Genomic DNA, 22710 nt, shown 5'->3' on the forward strand with positions numbered 1-22710 from the left:
CTGAAAGTGGCATCACAGGTAGACAGGGTTGTAAAGAAGGCTTTTGGCATCCTGGCATTCATAAATCAAAGTACTGAGTGTAGGAGTTGGGATGTCATGGTGAGGTTGTATAAGACATTGGGAGGCCAAATTTGGAGTATTGTGTGCAGTTCTGGTCACCTAACTATAGGAAGGATATCAGTAAGATTGAAAGAGTGCAGAAAAGATTTACTAGGATGTTGCCGGGTCTTCAAGAGTTGAGTTACAGGGAAAGGTTGAACAGGTTAGGACTTTATTCCTTGGAGCGTAGAAGAATGAGGGGGGATTTGATAGAGGTTTACAAAATTATGAGGGGTATAATTATGAGGAGTATATGTGAGTAGGCTCTTTCCACTTAGATTAGGAGAGATAAATACGAGAGGACATGGCTTTAGGGTGAAAGGGGAAAGGTTAAGGGGGAACATTAGGGGGAACTTCACTCAGAGTGGTGGGAGTGTGGAACGAGCTGCCATCTGATGTGGTAAATGCCGGCTCACTCTTAAGTTTTAAGAATAAATTGGATAGATATATGGATGGGAGAGGTCTGGAGGGTTATGGACTGGGTGCAGGTCAATAGGACTAGCGGAATAAAGTTTCAGCACAGACTAGAAGAGCTGAATGGCCCGCTTTCTGTGCTGTAGTGTTCAATGGTTCTTTACTTCTTTCCCCAAATCCTATAACGCCTCTGCTTAACAGAAGGCCATCTATCTGTCTTTATGACTTCAGTGCCTCTGATAACCTGATTACAGAGATGGGAATAGACTGCAGAGGCTCCATGTAAAAAAAAGCAATAAATGTCAACATTAATCTCCAATAACATCAACAGTAAGTGTGTGCAAACACCCATTCCGAGTGAGGGTTTTAATACAGTACGTAAAGAGCAAAGAGGTTAACAGAATTAGACCCTGTAAGCCGCCAAAGATCAGAAACTTATTGATTACTCAATATAGTTTTATTTTTGTTAAATTGATTGTGAAATTCATTTGCACTAGCCAACAGAATCAATCTCAGCCTTACATTTTAGCTCTACTATGGACATATTTCCCTTCCAAATCTGCAGAACTCAGTTTGAGGTCCCTCCTTTGCTGTGAGCTTGAGGAGATTTGGTATGTCACCAAAGTCTCTGACAGGTTTCTATGAACATACGAGAGCATTTTGACCTGTTGCGTAACTGTCTGGTGTGGAGGCTCCAATGCTCGGGATCTCAAGAGGCTGAAGAGTGTTGTAGACCAGCGGTACCACTGGGCCGCGGACCAGTACCGGGCCGCAAAGCATATGCTACCGGGCCGCGAGGAAACAATATGAGTCAGCTGCACCTTTTCCTCATTCCCTGTCACACACTGTTGAACTTGAACATAGAGTTGCCAACTGTCCCATATTAGCCGGGACATCCCATATATTGGGCTAAATTGGTTTGTCCCATACGGGACCGCCCTTATCCCGATTTCCCCTGCTGAGGTAGAGCGTTCCTATGAAACCTTTCGTGCCGAACTGGCGTAAAGCGATGAAGCAATTACCATTAATTTATATAGGAAAAATTTTTGAGCGTGCCCAGACCCAAAAAATAACCTATCAAATCATACCAAATAACACATAAAACCTAAAATAACACTAACATATAGTAAAAGCAGGAATGATATTATAAATACACAGCCTATATAAAGTAGAAATAATCTATGTACAGTGTAGTCCGGAAGATTAAGCCGAAACCGGATTGCGGAAAAAAAATCGGCACGTACACACATGCGCACACAGGTGCCCGCGCAAGGCTTCATGGTCATGGTAGTCTTTCTTGGGGACAAGTGTCCCGTATTTGACGGCTACTTCTGTCCCTTATTTGGGAGTGAGAAAGTTGGGAACCCTAACTGTAAAAGACATGTTGAGGTGAGTTAGAAACATAGAAAATAGGTGCAGGAGTAGGCCATTTGGCCCTTCGAGCCTGCACCACCATTCAGTATGATCATGGCTGATCATCCAACTCAGAACCCTCTACCTGCCTTCTCTCCATAACCCCTGATCCCTTCAGCCACAAGGGCCATATCTAACTCCCTCTTAAATATAGCCAATGAACTGGCCTCAACTGTTTCCTGTGGCAGAGAATTCCACAGATACACCACTCTCTGTGTGAAGAAGTTTTTCCTCATCTCAGTCCTAAAAGGCTTCCCCTTTATCCTTAAACTGTGACCCCTCGTTCCAGACTTCCCCAACATCGGGAACGATCTTCCTGCATCTAGCCTGTCCAATCCCTTTAGGATTTGATACATTTCAATAAGATCCCCCCTCAATCTTCTAAATTACAGAGAGTATAAACCTAGTCGATCCAGTCTTTCATCATATGAAAGTCCTGCCATCCCAGGAATTAATCTGGTGAACCTTCTTTGTACTCCCTCTACGGCAAGAATGTCTTTCCTCAGATTAGGGGCCCAAAACTGCACACAATACTCCAGGTGTGGTCTCACCAAGGCCTTGTACAACTGCAGTAGTACCTCCCTGCTCCTGTACTCGAATCCTCTTGCTATGAATGCCAGCATACCATTCGCCTTTTTCACCGCCTGCTGTACCTGCATGCCCACTTTCAATGACTGGTGTATAATGACACCCAGGTCTCGTTGCACCTCCCCTTCTCCTAATCGGCCACCATTCAGAAAATAATCTATTTTCCTGTTTTTGCCACCAAAATGGATAACCTCACATTTATCCACATTAAATTGCATCTGCAATTTGCAATCTGAAAGTGGGTAAGTTTAACCCTACTTGAACACCAACCCCAACCCCCACCCCCGGTCGGCTGGTCCGCAAGAATATAGTCAATATTAAACTGGTCCACAGTGCAAAAAAGGTTGGGGACCCCTGTTGTAGACTCAGAAAGCTCCATCATAGCTACTAGCCTCCCCGCCACTGAGGAAATTTATAAGACCATAAGACATAGGAACAGAATTAGATCATTTGGCCCATCGTATCTGCTCCACCATTCCAGCATTGCTGATTTATTTTCTCTCTTAACCCCATTCTCCTGCCTTCTCCTTGTAACCTTTGTCACATTGACTAATCAAGAACTTATCAACCTCCACTTTAAATTTTCCCAATGACTTGGCCTTCACAGCCATCTTTGGCCATGAATTCCACACATTCACCACCCTGAGGCAAAAGAAATTCCTCCTCATCTCTAAACATAAAATACTCTGCAGATGCTGGGGTCAAAGCAACACTCACTGGGGATCCTGGAGGTCCCATATGACTGCACCTTTCTGTTGTAAACCAACCTTTGTTGTGGGAGACACCAACAAAAACATTAGCAACCTAGAAATGAGTCCAATCCGATTTTTAGGCACACAAGAGTTATCCATGTCTGGTACAGAAGCCAGCAGTCATGCCTTTAAGCTTTGAACTCACACACATGGGAGTTGAAAGTTTTGAATGTAGAAGAATGAGAGGCAACCTAATAGAAGTTTTTAAAGCTATGAACGACCATAAAGGACTGTTACCATCCACATTGTCCCCAGCATAGGGGAGTCCAAAACTAGGGGTACTGGTTTAGGATGAGGGGAAAAGATTTAAAAAGGGCCTGAGGGGAGACGTTTTCACACATATGGCATCACCTGCCAGAGGAAACAGTTGAGGCGGGTACAATACTATCATTTATAAACACTTGGACAAGTACATGGAGGGGCAGGGCTTGGAGTAGGTGGATCAAACACAGGAAATTGGCACTAGCTGGGTGAAGTACCATGGTCAGCATGCACTGGATGGGCCCAGGAGCCTTCATCCACTCTGTATTGTTCATCTATAAGTCCGAATATTATCACAAGGAATCATTGGAATATGTTCATCCTCTGCACTCCAATATTTGCATTTTTTAAAGAAGTCAAAATAAGCAAGTTACATCAATGAATTTTCCTTGATCACACGTTCATCCTGTTGGAGACGACCACATAAATGATCCCATCATATGGTCCAGTGGGTGACGTTACAACTTAGAAATGGACATTAAATGCAATTAGAGTGACATTAGATGTGCATTAGATGGATATTACAATGGCATTAGACGTGTGTCACGATGATATTAGATGCCATTAAATGGATGTAAGATAGCCATTACAATGACCAGAGATTGCCATTATGATGACATTATTTGGATATGAGTTGACATTAGCTATAACATCCAAGACCCTAAAATAACCAAACGTTAAGGCTCACATTCCTACAGCATGATCTCAGTCCACACTGATGACATCTTCACTCTCTGATCACCTGTTTATTGCAGGTACAGGTGCCCCCTGCTTTTCGAACGTTCGCTTTACAAAACCTCACTGTTACGAAAGATCTACATTAGTACCCTGATTTCGCTTTCAGAAGGTGTTTTCACTGTTACAAAAAAAAGCAGCGCATGAAAAAATGAGCGTGCAATAAAAGGCAGCGTGCGCCCCGAGCAGCCGCTCTCCCCCGGATTCAGAACGGAATTGCTTTAACACATGCCCTGTAAGCAGCTGTTTGCAAGATGAGTTCTATGGTATTGGAAAAGCCTGAAAGAACTCGTAAGGGTGTTACACTTAGCGTAAAACTAGACATAATTAAGTGTTTTGATCATGGTGAACAAAGTAAAGACAACGTGAGTTTGGCTTGTGGAAGCTGACGAAGATGGTGTTGAAGAGGTTTTGGCATCCCATGACCAAGAACTGATAGATGAAGAGCTAATGTAATTGGAAGAAAAAAGGATAACAATCGAAACCAAATGAATAATGATAAAGTACGACTTTAATTTTGAAAGGGTACGTCGGTTTAGGGGATATTTGCAGGATGGTTTGAGTCCTTAAAAATAACTGTGTGATAGAAAAATGCGCGAGGCTCAGCAGTCAAGCAAGCTGTCCACATCAGCCGCAGCAGACAACAAACCTCGACCTTTGACATCGAGGCGGGCAGTCACAGGAGAAGATGTGCTGCCTGCTCTAATGGAAACAGACGATGACGAGATGACACCCCAGTGTCCCACTACCCCTACCCCCAGGCCACGGACAGATACCGATTCGTGGAGAACACAACGGTAGCTGGGAGGCACACAGCACATTTTTAAGAAAAAAGCCGAAATAAACATGCTAATTAATTAGGTGCCGCCGACACGTAATTGTCGGCCCAGATCAGAGGCGACGCAATCGGAAATTGGCACTGATCTGGGCCGACAATTACATGTCGGGCGGCACCGAATTAATTAGCTTGTTTATTTCGGCTTTTTTCTTAAAGATGTGCTGTGTGCCTCCCGGCTACCACTGCATTCCTGCATGCTTTGTGGCAATGTATCACTCGGCGGCCTGGAGGGTGGGGGCCACTGCACCACCCCAACCTGCGACGACTCAGTCTAACACACCATCCTCAGTGTGCTTGGCGCTGTCTTCCAGATTCCGGTAAGTGATACTACACTGTACATACATTATTTCAACTTTATACAGGCTGTGTATTTTTACGCGTTATTTGCTATGATTTGGCAGCTTCATAACTGAAAGGTTACTGGAGAGCGCTTGCGCCGTGTTTTTGCCAACAGCACTTGCGTGAGATTTTCGCTACGGAGAACAGTTCAGTAATGATTGTGGAGAAGTATTTCTACTTTATATAGGCTGTGTATTTATCATATCATTCCCGCTTTTACTATATGTTACTGTTATTTTAGGTTTTATGTGTTATTTGGCATGATTCGGTAGGTTATTTTTGGGTCTGTGAACACTCACAAAATTTTCCCATATAAATAAATGGTAATTGCTTCTTCGCTTTACGACATTTTGGCTTACAAACCGTTTCAAAGGAACACTCTACCTTCGGATGGCGGGGGAAACCTGTACCACAAAGGATGGATCCATGGAAACTCTGGGTAGGTGGAATTTGAGTACTTACGTTTCATCTGTAAATGCTATCCCAAAGTATTCCTTCTCCTTCAGGCTGAAGTGCGATGCCACCAAGTCGAGCAGCTCCTTTGCCAGGAGCTTGGGCTAGAAAGAAAAACACAAACCATTAGCAGGGTGTCCATCAGCTAGGGGGTTAAAGCGAACAGCTTAGCAAACAATCCAATCAGGATGCGTTTTTCTTGTGATTGCAAGACCCTACTGGGCATTGGAAATATAGGATTCTGCAATTCCGGTTCACTGGTTCATTGGCAAGACCTACGCCAGGGGAGCTGTGCGGCCTCAGTTGTTGCACGGACCCAGCCCTCATGCCAGGTTCGCTTGTTGCAGGTGCCCAGAAGAGGAGATGGTGAGGCATTGTGGGAGACAGCAGAGACGACTGTGGGTGTGTTGGAATCAGTACTGGGTTGAGGGTTGACCCCTTCTGTCAGTGCTGCCCTCTGGTGTTCGCTTGGTAGATTACAAGCTGGACAAGGGCAACATCCCATGCACAATTTACAGGCCATGCCACTCAGGGTCTTGGGCTATATTATTTTTTTAGTGACTATATGTTTTTCTGCTTTCATAACTTTATATGCTATGTGCTTTTGGTACTGTGTTTTGTACTTTGGCCCTGGAGGAAGGCTGTTTCGTTTGCCTGTACTCATGTATCACTGAATGACAATCAAAACTGAACTTGAACTTGATGAAGGGTCTTGGCCAGAATTGTTGACTGTTTATCCCTTTCCATAGATGCTGCCTAACCTGTGTGTGTTGCTCTGGATTTCCAGCATCTGCAGAATCTATCATGTTTACCAAGAGGCTTCCTATCCAGTCACATACATAAAGGGCTTCTATTAATAGAAGAATTATGAACATGATACAAAAATTCCAGTTATCAGTTCTGAATGGAACTTTACCCAAAGATAACAGTGTTGTCTGTCCAAAGCAACACACACGAAGTGCTGGAGGAACTCAGTGGGTCAGGTAGTATCTATGGAGGGGACATTTCGGGCTGAGACACCTCATTAGGATTGAACAGGAAGGGAGGAAGAAGCCAGATGAAAAAGGTGGGAGATGAGAAAGAATACAAGCACGAAGGTGATGATAGGTGTAGCCATCTCTTTGATCACCACTTTGCACTAAAATTGACTTTTATTTTGTTCTTATTCTGTTCTTTCTTGTAAAAAGGTAATACCTCAAAAAATTGTCATCCATCATTAAGGACCCCCATCATCCAGCACATGCCCTCTTCTCATGACTACCATCAAGGAGGAAGTACAGGAGCCTGAAGGCTCACAATCAACGTTTCAGGAACAGTTTCTTCTCCTCTGTCATCAGATTTCTGAATGGACAAAGACTCGATGAACACTACATCAGTATTATCCTCCCCTCTTTTTGCACTAATTATTTAATTTAGTTTTTAAAATATACTTATTGTAATTTTTATTATTACATATTGAAATGTATTGCTTCCACAAAACAACAAAATTTCACAACATGTTCCAGTAATATTAAACCTGATTCTGATAAACAGATAATAAATGCTTAATTCATGCTTTCTTGTGAATGCTGTTTATCTGATTCTCCGTGCCCGCAATGCTGCTGCAAGTTTCTCATTGCATCTTTGCACACATGGGCTTGAGCAGATGGCAATAAACTCAAGTTTGACTTTGAACTGCCTTTATATCATATTGCCCTTGGAAGTAGCTTGTTATATCTAAATAGGCTGCTGTAGTTCCCACAAATATGGGTCAAAAAGTATATAATTTATTATAATGTACTTATATTTTATAAAGGATTATAAACAACTTTATAAAGTGTTATAAAGGTTCTCCTGGGGCTAAGAAAGATGCTATGCATAATACTGTGTAAAAGTCTTAGGCACATAAGACTTTTACAGAAGCACATACAGTGCCCATAAAAAGTATTAACCCCACATGGAAGTTTTCATGTTTTACAACATTGAATCACAGTGGATTTAATTTGGCTTTTTTTGATGCAGATCAACAGAAAAAGAACCGTTTGTGTCAAAGAGATCTAAATTAATTACAAATATAAAACACAAAATAATGATTGCAAAAGTATTCACTCCCTTTAATGTGACACACCAAATCATCACTGGTGCAGCCATCTGGTTTTAGAAGTCACATAATTAGTTAAGTGGAGATCTGATTTTGGAGACCTGTGTGCAGTCAAGGTGTTTCAATTGATTGTAGTAAAAATACACCTGAATTTGGAAGGTCCAACTGCTGCTGAGTCAGTATCCTGGCAAAAACTACAGCCTGAACACAACAGAACACTCCAAGCAACTCTGTAAAAACACAAGTCAGGAGATGGATACAAGAAAATGTCCATTTCACTGAATATCCTTTGGAGTACAGTTAAATCAATTATCAAGAAATGGAAAGGATATGGCACAGCTGTAAATCTGTCTAGAGCAGGCCATCCTCAAAAACTGAGTGACTGTGCAAGAAAAGGACTAGTGATGGAGGCCACCAGGCGACCCATGACAACTCTGGAGGAGTTACAGGCTTCAGTGGCTGAGATGGGAGAGACTGCACATACAACAACTATTGCCCATGTGCTTCACCAGTCACAGCTTTATGAGAGAGTGGCAAAGAGAAATCTTAGCTAGGGTTTACCAGAAGGCATGTGGGAGACTCTGAAGTCAGCTGGAAGAAGGTTCTCTGGTCTGATGAAACCAAAATTGAGCTTTTTGGCCATCAGACTAAACGCTACGCTTGGTGTAAGCCAAACACTGTACATCATCAAAAACACACTATCCATACTGTGAAGCATGGTGGTGGCTGCATCATGCAGTGGGGATGGCTTCATAACAGCAGGCCCTGGAACGCTTGTGAAGGTAGATGGTCGAATGAATGCAGCAAAATACAGGAAAATCCTAGAGGAAAAAATGATGCAGTTGGCAAGAGAACTGCAACTCGGGAAAAGATTTGTTTTTCAGCAAGACAATGACCCCAAGCATAAAGCCAAAGCTACACAGGAATGGCTTAAAAAATAACAAAGTTCATGCCCTAGAGTGGCCAAGTCAGAGTCCAGACCTCAATCCAATTGAGAATTTGTGACTGGACTTGAAAAGGGCTCTTCATGCACAATCCCCATGCAATCTGACAGAGCTTAAGCAGTTTAGTAAAGAATAATGGGGAAAAATTGAAGTGTCCAGATGTGCAAGGAGACCTATCCACATCGACTCAAGACTGTAATTGCTGCCAAAGGTGCACCTACTAAATACTGACTTGAAGGGAGTGAATACTTATGCAATCAATTATTTTGTGTTTAATAACAGTAATACATTTAGACCAATTTGTAGAAATTTGTTTTCACTTTGACACAAAAGAGTCTTCCCTGTTGATCAGTGTCAAAAAAGCCAAATTAAGTCCACTGTGATTCAACGTTGTAAAACAATAAAACATGAAAACTTCAAGGGGGGGAATGTCTTTTACAGTCACTGTATATATAACTAGGGCGCCAAAGACTTTTGTACAGTACTGTATTTGTCAACGTGGAGCAGAGAGCAGGTTTGTAACTCTGGCGGGAGCAAAGAATGCTGGGAATGGTGAGGATGGAGTGCTGCGGGAGGGATGGGGGACAGGTGGCAGAGCAGGAGAGCCAAGGGTGGGGAGTGGCATGGGTGAAGACACACCCAGCCCTGAGACACTAGGCAAGGCCATTTGATTCCAAACAATTGGTTATTGATCATTATAGAATGTCTGTCTGGTGCTTCCTGCTCCCTCCCCTCCACTCCCTTCCCCTTTTCCCAACCATGATTACCCTCTTCCTGATCTCTTCCCACTCTTAGTCCACAATAGAAACCCATGTCAGAAGCAGGTCTATCATTACTCACATATGTCATGAAATTTGTTTTTTTTTGCAGCAGTATAATGCAAAATGTAAAATTACTGCAGAACTGTGCAAAAGCCTTAGGCATCCTAGCTCTCTCTCTCTCTCTCTCTCTCTCTCTCTATATATATATACATACATACACACACACACACACACACAAACGTTTGTATATATACGTGTGCTTAAGACTTTTACACAGTACTGCACCACACACAACAGAGGCACAAATTACTGATAAAGTGTCATAAAGGATTATAAAGTACTTTATAAAGGATTCTAAAGGATGTTCTGGGACTAAGAAAGCTGTTACATATATGCAAGATGTGCTCTCTGGACATGAGGTAAAGGAAAGGTTGTTATAAAGAATGGACCATCTTTCCTCATCACGGCACTGAAGGATATCCTTGTAAATCTCCTTAGATTTCTAGAAGGTTATCACATCGTTCCTGTAATGTGGTGATCGGACAGGACTCAAGTCGCTGATGAACTTGTGTTTCACATGATTGTAGTCTGATTTCCACTGAATCTTAACTAGCAAAGACCAGTGTTCCCTCTTCACCACCTAATCCAGGTTTAGATTGAAATTCAGATTTATTTATCATGTGTACGTGGAAACATACAGTGAAATGTGTTGTTTGTGTTAACAACCAACACACCCAAGAACGTGCTGGGGGCAGCCCGCAAGTGTTGCCACACATTCGGGTGACATCATAGCACTCCCAAAGTGTTCAGATAGTCAGGATGCATAACCGCACCTTACTCCCCATTATCCTCAACAAGGGTACCTCCCCACGCACACCCCCCACCCCCGGCCCCAGGTCAGTGTGCTGAGCCCACTGCTGTACACTCTGCTCTCACACAACTGCACGGTTGAACATCCGAGTAATCACATTGTCAAGTTCACCAATGATGCAACAGAGGTGGGGCTCATCACCAACCAGGATGAGACGGCCTACAGAGAAGAGGTGGAAGAGCTCAAGGCCTGGTGCCAGGTAAATAATCTCTTCCTCAATGTCAACAAGACAAAGGAGATGGTTATCGACTTCAGGAGAACTCGCACCATTCGCACCCCTCTTTACATCGGCGGCACAGCAGTCGAAACTGCGAGCAGTTTCAAACTCCTGGGAGTGCACATCTCGTTCAACCTCTCATGGTCCCATAACGCACCCTACACAATCAGGAACGCTCACCTCTTTCTGAGGAGGCTGAAGGGAGCTGGACTTTGCACATTCTACACTCATGTCATTCTACAGATGTGCAGTAGCGAGCACCCTAATAAGCTGCATCACTGCATGATACGGAAACTACACTATGGTGGACAGGAAGGTACTACAACTCATAGTCAAAACTGCCTCACACATCACTGGCAACATCATACCTGCGATTAAGGACCTATCCAATGGATTTGGTTAATTGGGCCATCGGTTAATCAGTGTAGTCACTTATTTGAGACAATTCTTAAAGAAAAAACACAAACAAGAAAATAGCCAGGTCTTCCTTTGTTTATTTGCAACACAACGCTGCTGAATTGGATCAGGAGACTTGCGGAACAGTTTCTAACCGGCATCAGTAGTGTGCACTTGTGTGGTGTTAGACACTACACTGTACTTAGAGCAAACAGTTTTTAAATAGCATCAGTTGTGTGTGCTTGTGTTCAAAAAGCACTGATTTTTGTCATTGATAGTTGGCGAGAAACAAGCAATAAGACAATTCAGAACTGTTTTGCTCACTGTGGTTTCAAGCATTCAGACTTAGAGATGTCAGAAACAGCTGGGAGTGAAAATGAAACGATTTCACGACTTCAATAATTTAGGTGCTATGAAGAATTTGAAGGCATTGACAATCATCTTGAATGTTACAATAAAAATGAAGATTTGGACGATGCAATCATCAAAAACCTTGTATGAAGGCAGCTCATTATCTACACCAGGTGTCTGGACTGATTTTGTTCATTTGCAGTCAATGAAAAAATCACGGTAGCATACATTGGATGAATTCCTCCATCAATAACTTTTAGGAACTAATACACAGTTTAATGGTACTGTAGTAATATTGGTAGTGTTCTAATTTGTTCTGTATTTCATTTAAATACATAATTTGTTACTCAGTTAAATGGTAGCTTGTTTTTTTTATACTTTTTAAAACTATTTCCATGAAACTTTGGCTAATTGGGGCAGCCACTAAATTGGGCCAAGATGTACTGGTCCCAGTTAACCGCAATCCACTGCATACAGAAAGATGCTGGAAAAGAGCCAGTAACAATCTAAAGGATTCCACCCACCCTGCTCAAGGATGGTTTGTCCCTCTCCCATTAAGGAGGAGGCTATGTAGCATTCATTCTAGGACCACCAGACTCAAAAACAGTTACTTTCCCCAAACATTAAGGGTGATCAACAGCTCCACCCACTAACCCTCGCCTCCACATCCCCCAACTTTAAATTCCTAGGTGTTACTATTTCTGAGGAGCTGTCCTGGACCCAGCACGTAAGTGCAATTTCAAAGAAAGCAGGCCTGTGCCTTTACTTCCTTAGGAGTTTGCGGCGATTTGGCATAACATCTAAATCTTTGACAAACTCCTGTAGATGAGTAGTGGAGAGTACATTGACTGCTTGCATCACACCCTGGTATGGAAATACCAATACCTTTAAAATTCTACAAAAAGTAGTGCATTTGGCCCAGTACTTCATGGGTAAAGCCCTCCAAACCACTGAACACATCTACATGAAACGCTGTTGCAGCATCAATCATTGGAGATCCCCACCACCCAGGTTGTGCTCTCTTCTTGTTGCTGCCATTAGGTAGAAGGTACAGGAGCCTCAGGACTCACACCACTGGACAGCAGTACAGTTACTACCCCTCAGCCATCAGGTTCTTGAACCAGAGGGGATATCATCACTTAACTTCACTTGTCCCATCATTGAAATGTTCCCACAATCTATGATCTCACTTTCAAGGACTCTTCATCTCATGTTCTCGATATTTATTGCTACTTATTTATATTTGCATTTGCACAGTTTGTTGTCTTCTGCACTGTAAATGGACAGTCTTTCATTGCTCCTGTTATAGTTAATATTCTATAGACTTGTTGAGTATGCCCACAAAGAAATGAATCTCAGGGTTGTATATGGTGACATATATGTACTTTGATCATAAATTTACTTTGAAATTTGAACCCCCACTACTTTATCATTTCCTGTCAGTCACTCTATGTACAGAAACTCCTCTGCCTGGTGTCACTTCATGGAAATACAATCAATCTATACATATAAGCTATTTTATGTATTTATATTTATTGTGTTCTTTCTCTTAGTGTTTTTCTTTTTTGTTCTGCATTGGATCTGGAGTAACAATTATTTTGTTCTCCTTTATACTTGTGTACTGGAAGACATTAAACAAATTTGAATTCTGAACACAGAACACTCCAAGCGGCAAAACAAACCCCGTTCGTCCCTCCCAACCATCCACCCACCTGCATGCGTATTCTGTCTTCTAACACCAGCACATATCCCTCGTATGTGTGCAGCATGGCAGTGTAGCAGCTAGTGTAATTTTTACAGTGCCAGGGTTTAACTCCCATCGCTGACTGTAAGGAGTTTATATGTTCTCCCCGAGACTGCATGGGTTTCCTCCCGGTGCTCTGATTTCCTCCCACATTCCAAAGACATATGGGTTAGGGTTAGTGAGTTGTGGGCATGCTATGTCTGTATTGGAAACATGGCGACACTTGTCAGCTGCTCCCAACACATTCTCAGACTGTGTTGGGTGCTGACACAAATAAAGCATCTCACTGTCTTGATGTACATGTGACATAGAAAACTAAATTTTAATAAAGCTAATCTTTAAGCAAATCAAAGAAAAACCTCAATTTCTGGAGCACCTTTCATATTGCAAAACATCTTAGAGACAAGTAACTACTTTTCTATGTGAAAAATGAGAAATAAAAAAAACTGCAGATGCTGGAAGTCTGAAATAAAAACAGAAAATGTTCAGCAAACTCAGAAGGTCAGGGAGCATCTGTGTTAGAAAAAAACAGATGTCTAAGATCCTCCATCACAAACTATAAAGAATCTTCAAAATTCAAAACACTGGAGGAACTTAGTGGGTTGCGCAGCATCTGTGGGGGGAAATGAACAGCTGACATTGACTCTGACTTTCTGACTTTAAAATAGTGGCCATTCATTGGTTAGAGTTGACCATGGATATTACGTCCTAGCTGCCTACACGATACGCAAGTCTGGGCAGTACAACACGTAGCAGGCATTCCCTCTCCACACAGCTGATGGACCCAGAGACTGATACATTTTGGCACCACCAGTAGCCAATCAGCATTGAATCTAATGTAAGACTGCCTTAGGGACTCCAGCTCCGTATTTTCCCATGGGGTTTACTCCTGATGCGCTCCCAATGTGTGGGTATAACCGCAAGGCAGTGGAGGTTTGAGATGAGAGGTTTCCTTCTCCATGACTCTAAAAGCTATGACATAATGTATGTAAGATGTGTTACTTATAAAATTATCCTACATCTTTGAATGAAGATCAGGACGGCAACCACATTCATTAAGGCTACTTTGGGTCTCAAGGGGAGAGCAGTGGCTCAGACACCACTGAGCGAAACAACAGGAGAGGCCGTGGGTTCTGTACACAGGGAGTGCTCTCAATTTCTCTTGCAGGACGTAATTATATTAACTGCGCAGCCACTAATCAGAGAAACACAGGCTCAAAGTGTGCACAGTGCCTGTAATTCCTAGCAGATGCTGCCTGGGTCTGTATCTGTGTCACTCAGAGTTAGCTGGAAGCAACAAGAGAAAGATTTCTCTAAGGGTTAAGATGAAAGCCTCAGACACTAGGGGATGGGATTTCTATACCGGCAATACCTAGACAGAGGACTTTTTCAAAGAACCATTCATGAATTTCCTCAAATCTAATTTCTTATGGGCTCCCAACCACTAAAATATTTACTAATTAACATGCAGTGGTGAGTCTTGCCCCACGATTTATTTTTTTCCTAAACATTAATTGACTTCATCAGAAATTCAGCTGAGATCAGAACTCTATTCAATTGGCTTTGTTAAAAAGAAATCCCAGCCAGTATGTAATTCCACACAAAATGCTAGAGAACTCAACAAGTCGGGCAGCATTTATGGAGAGGGATAAACAGTCGACGTTATGGGCCGAGACCCTTCATCAGGACTGGAAAGGAAAGTGGAAGACACCAGAATAAAATGTGGTGGGGGGGGGGGGAGGAAGAGTTAACTGATCCTCCTTCTCCTCCCCCCACCTCTTTATTCTGGCATCTTCCCCCTTCTTTTCCTGTCCTGATGAAGGGTCTCGGCCCCATACGTCAGTTGTTTTCCTCTCCATAGATGCTGCTGGGCCTGCTGAGTATCCTCCAGCACTCTGTGTGTGTTGCTCTGGATTTCCAGCATCTCTTGTGTTTAATTCAAGATTCAAGATCGAAGACTGCTTAATGTCATTTCCAGTAGGCTAGCGTAAAGGAGAACAAAATAATTGTTAGTCTGGATCTGGTGGAGCACAAAAAAAAAACACAAAAGATGAAGAACACAATAATAAAAAAAACACAATAAATATAAATACATATGATAACTTATGTGCGTAGATTGATTACATGTCCATAAAGTGACACTAGGTACAGGAGTGTCTGTACATGAGGTGACTCTGACATGAAATGGTGAGATAGTGGCGACTGGTGGTGTGGAGGGGTGGATTCACACAAAGCAGTTGTTGTGTTAACAATTTCAATGGCTTTGCCCCTTTGTGTAGGGGTAAGACTGGTGTTTTTTTTATCTATCTATTTATTTATTTATTGATTGATTGATTGGTTGCTACAGCATGGAATGGCTCCCAGCCCTTTGAGCCACACCGCCCAGCATCCCCTGATTTAACCCTAGCCCTTATTACAGGACAATTTACAATGAACAATTAACCTACTAACCGGTACATCTTTGGACTGTGGGAGGAAACCGGAGCACCCAGAGGAAAATCACGTGGTCACAGGAAAACATACAAACTCCTTACAGGCTGCGGTGGGTTCTATGGGTTGGGTCTTTTCTGCAAACAGTAAGATTACTGCAGACTCGTTCAGGGAGGAAAGGCTTGCTTTTAATTAAAAGTGCTCTCCGATTCTTTCATTTCTAATAACTATGCAGGAAATTGCAAAATCCACTGATAAGGACAGGTTAATCTGGATGCCGAAGCTGCTGATATTGAAGTGTTTTCTGAATTGGAATAATTTGGCCTTATGCTCTCCAAGGATGTTCCACACTGAGAAATGAAAGTCTATGAAAATTAAAGATCACGCACAACCTTAAATGTAAAAATGAAATGTCAACATGGCATCGAGGTGTGGTCTACATTGAGATCACGGCTCCAACCTAGTAGTTATTTAGCTTTTTTTTTAAGGCTCATAGGAAAGGCTTTGGGGACTAAGAGGGGAGTTAGGGATCAGGTTAGAATTTAGGGAAGGGAAAGGGGGAAAATTAGAGGACAGACCAGAGTCTAGGACGGCTCTGTGTTTGAAGGACAGCAACATGGATGGGGCCAGATGCCCATAAGACTATTAAGACATAAGGTTCCTTTCAACCCCATTCTCCTGCCTTCTCCCTGTAACCATTGATATCCCTATAATCAGGGTGGCAAACCAGCAAAGTCAAGGCCTGGTGGCCACCCAACTCTTCCTGTGCCCCACCTCACAGACCACCTCTTGCACTACCATGGACTTGTCTCTGTAACTTTTTTGCTTGCACTAATGTCTTGTTATGAACGTTCTGTTTCTTCACTGTCTTGAATAATTGAGGTACAATTTATATTCTGTACCTAGGTGTTTGTGATAAGACCATAAGGCACAGAAGCAGAATTATGCTAGTCGGCCTATCGAGTCCGTTCCATCATTTGATCGTGGCTGATTTAATTTCTCTCTCAACCCCATTCTCCTGTCACTCCCCGTAAACTTTGATGTTCTGACTAATAAAGAACCTATCACCCTCAGCTTGACTTGGCCTCCAGAGCAGTCTGTGGCAATGAATTCCACAAGAATTTCAATGTACCTCTATACGTGACAGTAAACTTCAAAGTTAAGAGTTCAAAGCAAAACAAAGACTGACAAACAACCAAAGACAAACTGTGAGGAGAAAAAAATAACAATGTATAAATAACACCCAGAACATGAGCTGTAGAATCCTTGAAAGTGAGTACATAGGTCGTGGAATTAGTTCAGAGTTGAGATGCTTGAAACCATAAGCAGGTAATTGATTTAGGGGATAAATATAATCATAACTTTAATAATAACATGTTTACCCAGCACTTTTCATACAGATGATGTAGTTCAAAGTGCTTTACAATGGGATAAAAGTACAGATGTGAAAATAAAGTAAAAAATAAAAATAAGCATGAAAATAAAAGACAAAATGATGTTAGTTAAAAGCAAGGTTAAACAAATAGGTTTTGAGCTGGCGCTTAGAAGTGTCACTGAGTCTGCATCCCTTATAGTTTTAGGTATGAATGCCACAGTTTAGGAGTTTAGTTTAAAAAGCCTGACCTGCCAATTATCTTTTGAGGGAGATTGTTTAAATTTAAGAGACCGGCGGAAGAAGACCTGGGAGCTCAAGCAGGATTATAAAAGAAAAAAGATTCCGTGACATACTCCAGTCCCAGCCCATTAAGAGCTTTAAAAACAAGTAAGAGAACTTTAAAAAAAATCAGAAATCAGTTGGGACTTTGGGGAGAAGGTCCCAGCTCTACTTTGAGACTCTTCACATCTACCTGAGTTAAGGCTCTACCCTCATCGCTCAGACCAGACCAGACCACCAATAGCAAATGCAGGCTCACAGTCCGTGGATAGACATGGACGAGGCGGCCATGGAATAATTTCCTGGGTCTCCTTTGATAGGGTGCGGTGGGATTTTCCACGCTGACTTAAAGCAGCTCGAAAGTCCATGTAGGCAACAGCCATCTCCCTACCCTCATCAGTCATCTCATTGCCTCCTCAAAAAATGTTAATCAAGGGGATGGCTTGGTAGCGAAGTGATTAGTGTAATGCAATTACAGTGCCAGTGACCCGGGTTCAATTCCCGCCACTGTCTGTAAGGATTTTGTACATTCTCCCCATAACCACATGGGTTTCCTCTGGGTGCTCCAGTTTCCTCCCACTGACCAAAGACGTACTGGTTAGGGTTAGTGAGTTGTGGGCATGCTACATTGGAACCGGAAGCATGGTGGCACTTGTGGGCTGTCCCCACCACACCCCTGTAGGTCATAGAAGCAAATAATGCACTTTACTGTCTATTTTGATGTTTCGATGTACAATCTGTCTTTAAATCTCTTTAAATCCACGGGAACCTGATGGAGCAGATCTAATATTGTGCCACACCACCAATCCCCATCAGTACCTACCTGTGGACTTTTCACCCTGAGCTCGGACTTGAACCTATAATCTTCTGACCTCATACTGAGAGTATGACCCTCTAGTGACATCCTTGTGTTATGCAGGCACTTGGGGGTGACTTCCTTCTGGCCCAGTTCTGAGCAATAATGTTAGATGGTCAGATTCTTTATTCCCCATGGTAAAGGTTTAAAAGAGGGCAAGGGTTTAGGCAAGAGGATGAGTTAATGGACATGGAATACCAAACACTGCAGCACAGTGCAGGCTCTTAGGCCCACAATGTTGTACCGACTTTTAAATCTACTCAAAGGTTTCAAAGGTACATTTAATGTCAGAGAAATGTATATAATATACATCCTGAAATGCTTTTTCTTCACAACCGACCACGAAAACAGAGAAGTGCCCCCAAAGAATGAATGACAGTTAAATGTTAGAACCCCAAAGTCCTTCCTCCCCAGCTCCCTTCTCTCCCGCGCGTAAGTGGCAGCAAGCAACAATTCCCCTTCTCCCCACTGGCAAAAATAAGCTTCAGCACTCACCACCGAGCACTCAAGCGTGCAGCAAAGACACAGAGACTTGCAGTACCCCAAAGACTACTCGTTCACCCAGTATTTGACATACCACAGGCTCTCTCTCTCCCTAATAAGGGAAAAAGAGATGTCTCCGTTTCATCTAAAATCAATCTAACCCTTCCTACATAGCCCTCCATTTTTCTATCATCTATCTGCCTATCCAAGAGACTCTTAAATATTCCTAATGCATCTGCCTGTACCACCACTGCCAGCACCGCATTCCACGCACCCACTGCTCTCTGTGTAAAATCTACCTGTGACAACCCCCTATACTTTCCTCTGAACACCTTAAAATTGTGTCATTTCCACCCTGGGATCAAAGGGGGTTAATGTTTTAAAGGAAATGCGAAGAGACAGATTTTTACAGAGGATGGTTGATATCAGGAACTTGTTGCCGGAGGAGGTGATGGAATCAGATACAGTCACTATGTTCAAGTTTAATTGCTATTCAACCATACATGAATACCCATGAATGCAGCCAAACAACACAGCATTTCTCTGGGGGCAAGATGCAAAACACAGTACCAACAGTACCAAAACAGAGCACACAGCACATATAAAATAGCAGTAAACAGTCAGTCACACAAAAAAATGCAGTTCAAGTCCCCGAGTCCATGAGTACTGCTCAGTCTGCAGTCTAACGCAATGCAGCTTGCTTTCTGCCAGATGAACAGCAGAGGGCAGCACCAATGCCATGCCACACCACCTCCGGCACCGAAGCATTTAAACACTTGGCAAGGCACAGAAAGTGATCTGATAGAGGTATACAAAATTATGAGTGGTACAGATAGGGTGAATGCAGGCATTTTCTCCTCAGGCTGGGTGAGGCTAGAACTAGGGGTTATAGGTTTAGGGTGAAAGGTGAAATATTTAAGGGGATTCTGAGTGGGACTTCGTCACTCAGAGGAGCTGCTGGTAGAAGTGGTAGATGCAGGTTCAACTGTAGCAAACTTTGGATACACGGATGAGAGGAGTATGGAGGGCTATGGTCTGGCTGCAGGTAGATGGAACTTGGCAGATCACTAGGTCAGCATAAAGCAGATGGGCCAAAAGGCCTTTCCTGCGACTCTATGACTCTATGTTCTATAGCAGGACAGAAAGGCACAGTGTTGAAATTCAGAAACAAGGAATCAACAGAGTGGAAATACGAACAGCATGACTTAACAGGATGAGCAGACCACAGCCACATGGAAAATACAGCGGTCAGCAGACAAGCAGCCAGAGTTCTGGGCCACTGATCCAAAGAAGACAAGAGTTCGAATCCCATTGTGGCAGTGGGGTGAATAAATTCAAGTAAATAGATAAATCTGCAGTGTAAATGTCAGTAATGGTGACTGTAAAAATACCAGACTTATCATAAACAGCTCTCATTAGCAGGGTCGATCTTGACACAGGAATTAAAATGGTCTCTTGTTTTATTGTAAAATATTACGTACAATTTTTCATGGGCACCTCAGCTGGAAATGCGTTTAAGTTCTAATCAGACCAGATATGAACTTACTAAATGATATTTTTTTATCGTTGCACCATAGAAAGCATCCTATCCAGATATATCATGGTTTGGTACGGCAACTGCTCTACCTGTGACCGCAAGAAACTGTAGGGTGTTGTGGACACAGCTCAGAACATCACAGAAACCAGCCTTCCCTCGTCTACACTTCTCGCCGCCTCAGTAAAGCAGGCAGCATAACATTACACCTCACTTACCCTGGACATTCTCTCTTCTCCTCTCTCCCATCGGGCAGAAGATACAAAACGTCCCACCAGGCTCAAGGACGACTTCTACCCCACTGTTATCAGACTATTGAATGGTTCCCTAGTATGACAAGATGGGACTCTGGACCTCTCATTCTACCTCATTTTCATCTTGCCCTTCACTATCTACCTGTACTGCATTTCCTTGTTAACTGTTACACTTTGCTCCACATTCTGTTAGCGTTTTCCCTTGTTCTCCCTCAATGCACCGTGTAATGATCTGATCTGTGTGAACAGTATACAAGCCAAGCTTTTCACTGTATCTCAGTACATTCAGTATGACAATAATAAAAAACTATTCTAATTCTATCTGACTGCATGTACTAAAAATCTAATTGAGTTTTCTTGTTGAATTTATGATTAATTTATGTTTTTCTTGTGAATGCTGCTTATCTGAATCTGTGTGGCTGTGATGCTGCCACAAGTAAGTTTTTCTCTGCACCTGTGCACACATGGACTTGTGTAGATGACAGTAAACTCAACTTTGACTTCATTTTTGAAACATCTATGTCCACCAACCAAAGAGCAGTTCTAGACCTACAGAATAAGTCTGGCAAGCTATTCCAGTCCTGGTACAGAAGATGATGCCAAACTCACAAAGAAAACCATATCTGACAATAAATACAAGCCTGATACAGTTTTAGAGTCAGAGTCCTACAAATGATATTGTGACCAATCCGTTATTACAGATAGGACAATCCATAATAACCGTTCCAATATATTACAGGATAAACAAGCAAGAACAACTTACTTAACAGATATAGCCATTCCAAACACACAAAACATACAGAGATCAATAAGTGAAAAGCTCCAGAAATATGCTGAATTAAAAGAGGAAACTGAAAGACTACGGAACATGAACAAGGTATACATGGTCCCAATAGTAATATCTACAACTGGTATCAGCCCAAAGTCACTACACAATAGCATTAAACAATTAGGCCTACACAGCAATATTCAAGTAAATCCCCAGAAAGCCACAACACTGAACACCACTAGAATAGTCCATAAGTTCCCAGCAATTGAGAAATAAGTGTGCTTGGCTATGCCTGTACCTCAGGTTTTACCAGCTTGAGCTGAGAAAAAAACAAAAACACAAGTAAATAAACAATTCTGAGAATGTGAGTTGTAGAATCCTTGAAAGTGAGACCATAGATTGTGGAGTCAGTTCAGTGTTGCGGTAAGTGAAGTTATCACCTCTGGTTCAGGAGCCTTATCGTTAAAGGGTGATAACTGTCCCTGAACCTGGTGCTCAAAGTTCAAAGTAAATTTTATCGTTAAAGTACATATATGTCACTATATACAACCCTGAGATTCATCTTCTGTGGGCATACTCAACAAATCTATGGAATAATATCTATAACAGAATCAGTGAAAGACTGTCCAACTAGGGCATTCAATTAGAGTGCAAAAGACAACAAATAGTGCAAAAACGAAAATAAATTAATAATAAATAAATAAACAAACAAACAAACAAGCAAGCAAGCGATAAATATCAAGAACGTGAAGAGTCCTTGATAGTGAGTCCGTAGGTTGGTGGGAACATTTCAATGATGGGCCAAGTGAAGTGAGTGAAGTTATCCCCTTTGGTTCAAGAGCCTGATAATTGAGGTGTAGTAACTGTTCCTGAGCCTGGTGGTGACAGTCCTGAGGCTCCTGTACCTTCTAAGGCGACAGTATGAGATTCAATCTCACTCAGAACAATAACTGAGTTCTCTTCTCTTCCCCTCAACCCCACCGAGCCCGTGAAAGATGAAATACAATAGGAAGTTCCAGTTACTTGTCAGAAAGTAATGAGGTGCTCATGAAATGCATGGGAGAGGGATGAAGAGCTACCTCGATACTTGTTGTGAAGCAGGAGTTGTGGATATTTTTAGCTCTCAGTGAAAGGTTTTTGTAATTATGTAAATAATGTTAAATGATTACAATTTTCAAAATAAAACGTATTTTGCAGAAGCATATTTTAGAAGGAAAAGAATTATCTTTCTCAAGGAAAGGTTATGGACTCTCTATGCAAATTGCCTCCCAAAAGATTATGTAAGAAAGGCGCATATTTAAAGTGCATTACTTCTGTTCCAGCAAAAACTACCAGGTTTCACAGATAGCAACAGAATTCATTGTTCTTTTTAGCAGTTAACTTATACACAGAAAACAACACATAATAATGGATTTTAACTTAGTTATCTATATACAGGGTAACACACACAAAATGCCGATCTGCTCAGCAAATC

At 42.2% G+C, this 22710-nt stretch overlaps 1 protein-coding gene across 10 annotated transcripts in view; it reads right to left on the minus strand.

Moving 5' to 3' along the window:
* frmd4a (FERM domain containing 4A) overlaps positions 1-22710 on the minus strand; it is a 523313-nt gene that overhangs the window by 196738 nt on the left and 303865 nt on the right. For all 10 annotated transcript variants that reach the window (XM_063072636.1, XM_063072634.1, XM_063072635.1 and 7 more), the window contains one exon: positions 5902-5996. In XM_063072636.1, the coding sequence (XP_062928706.1) occupies positions 5902-5996 (95 nt within the window). The remainder of the gene's footprint in view (positions 1-5901; positions 5997-22710) is intronic.

The sequence above is a fragment of the Mobula hypostoma genome, chromosome 20, assembly GCF_963921235.1.
Source record: "Mobula hypostoma chromosome 20, sMobHyp1.1, whole genome shotgun sequence".
In the NCBI taxonomy this organism is placed as follows: Eukaryota; Metazoa; Chordata; class Chondrichthyes; order Myliobatiformes; family Myliobatidae; genus Mobula; species Mobula hypostoma.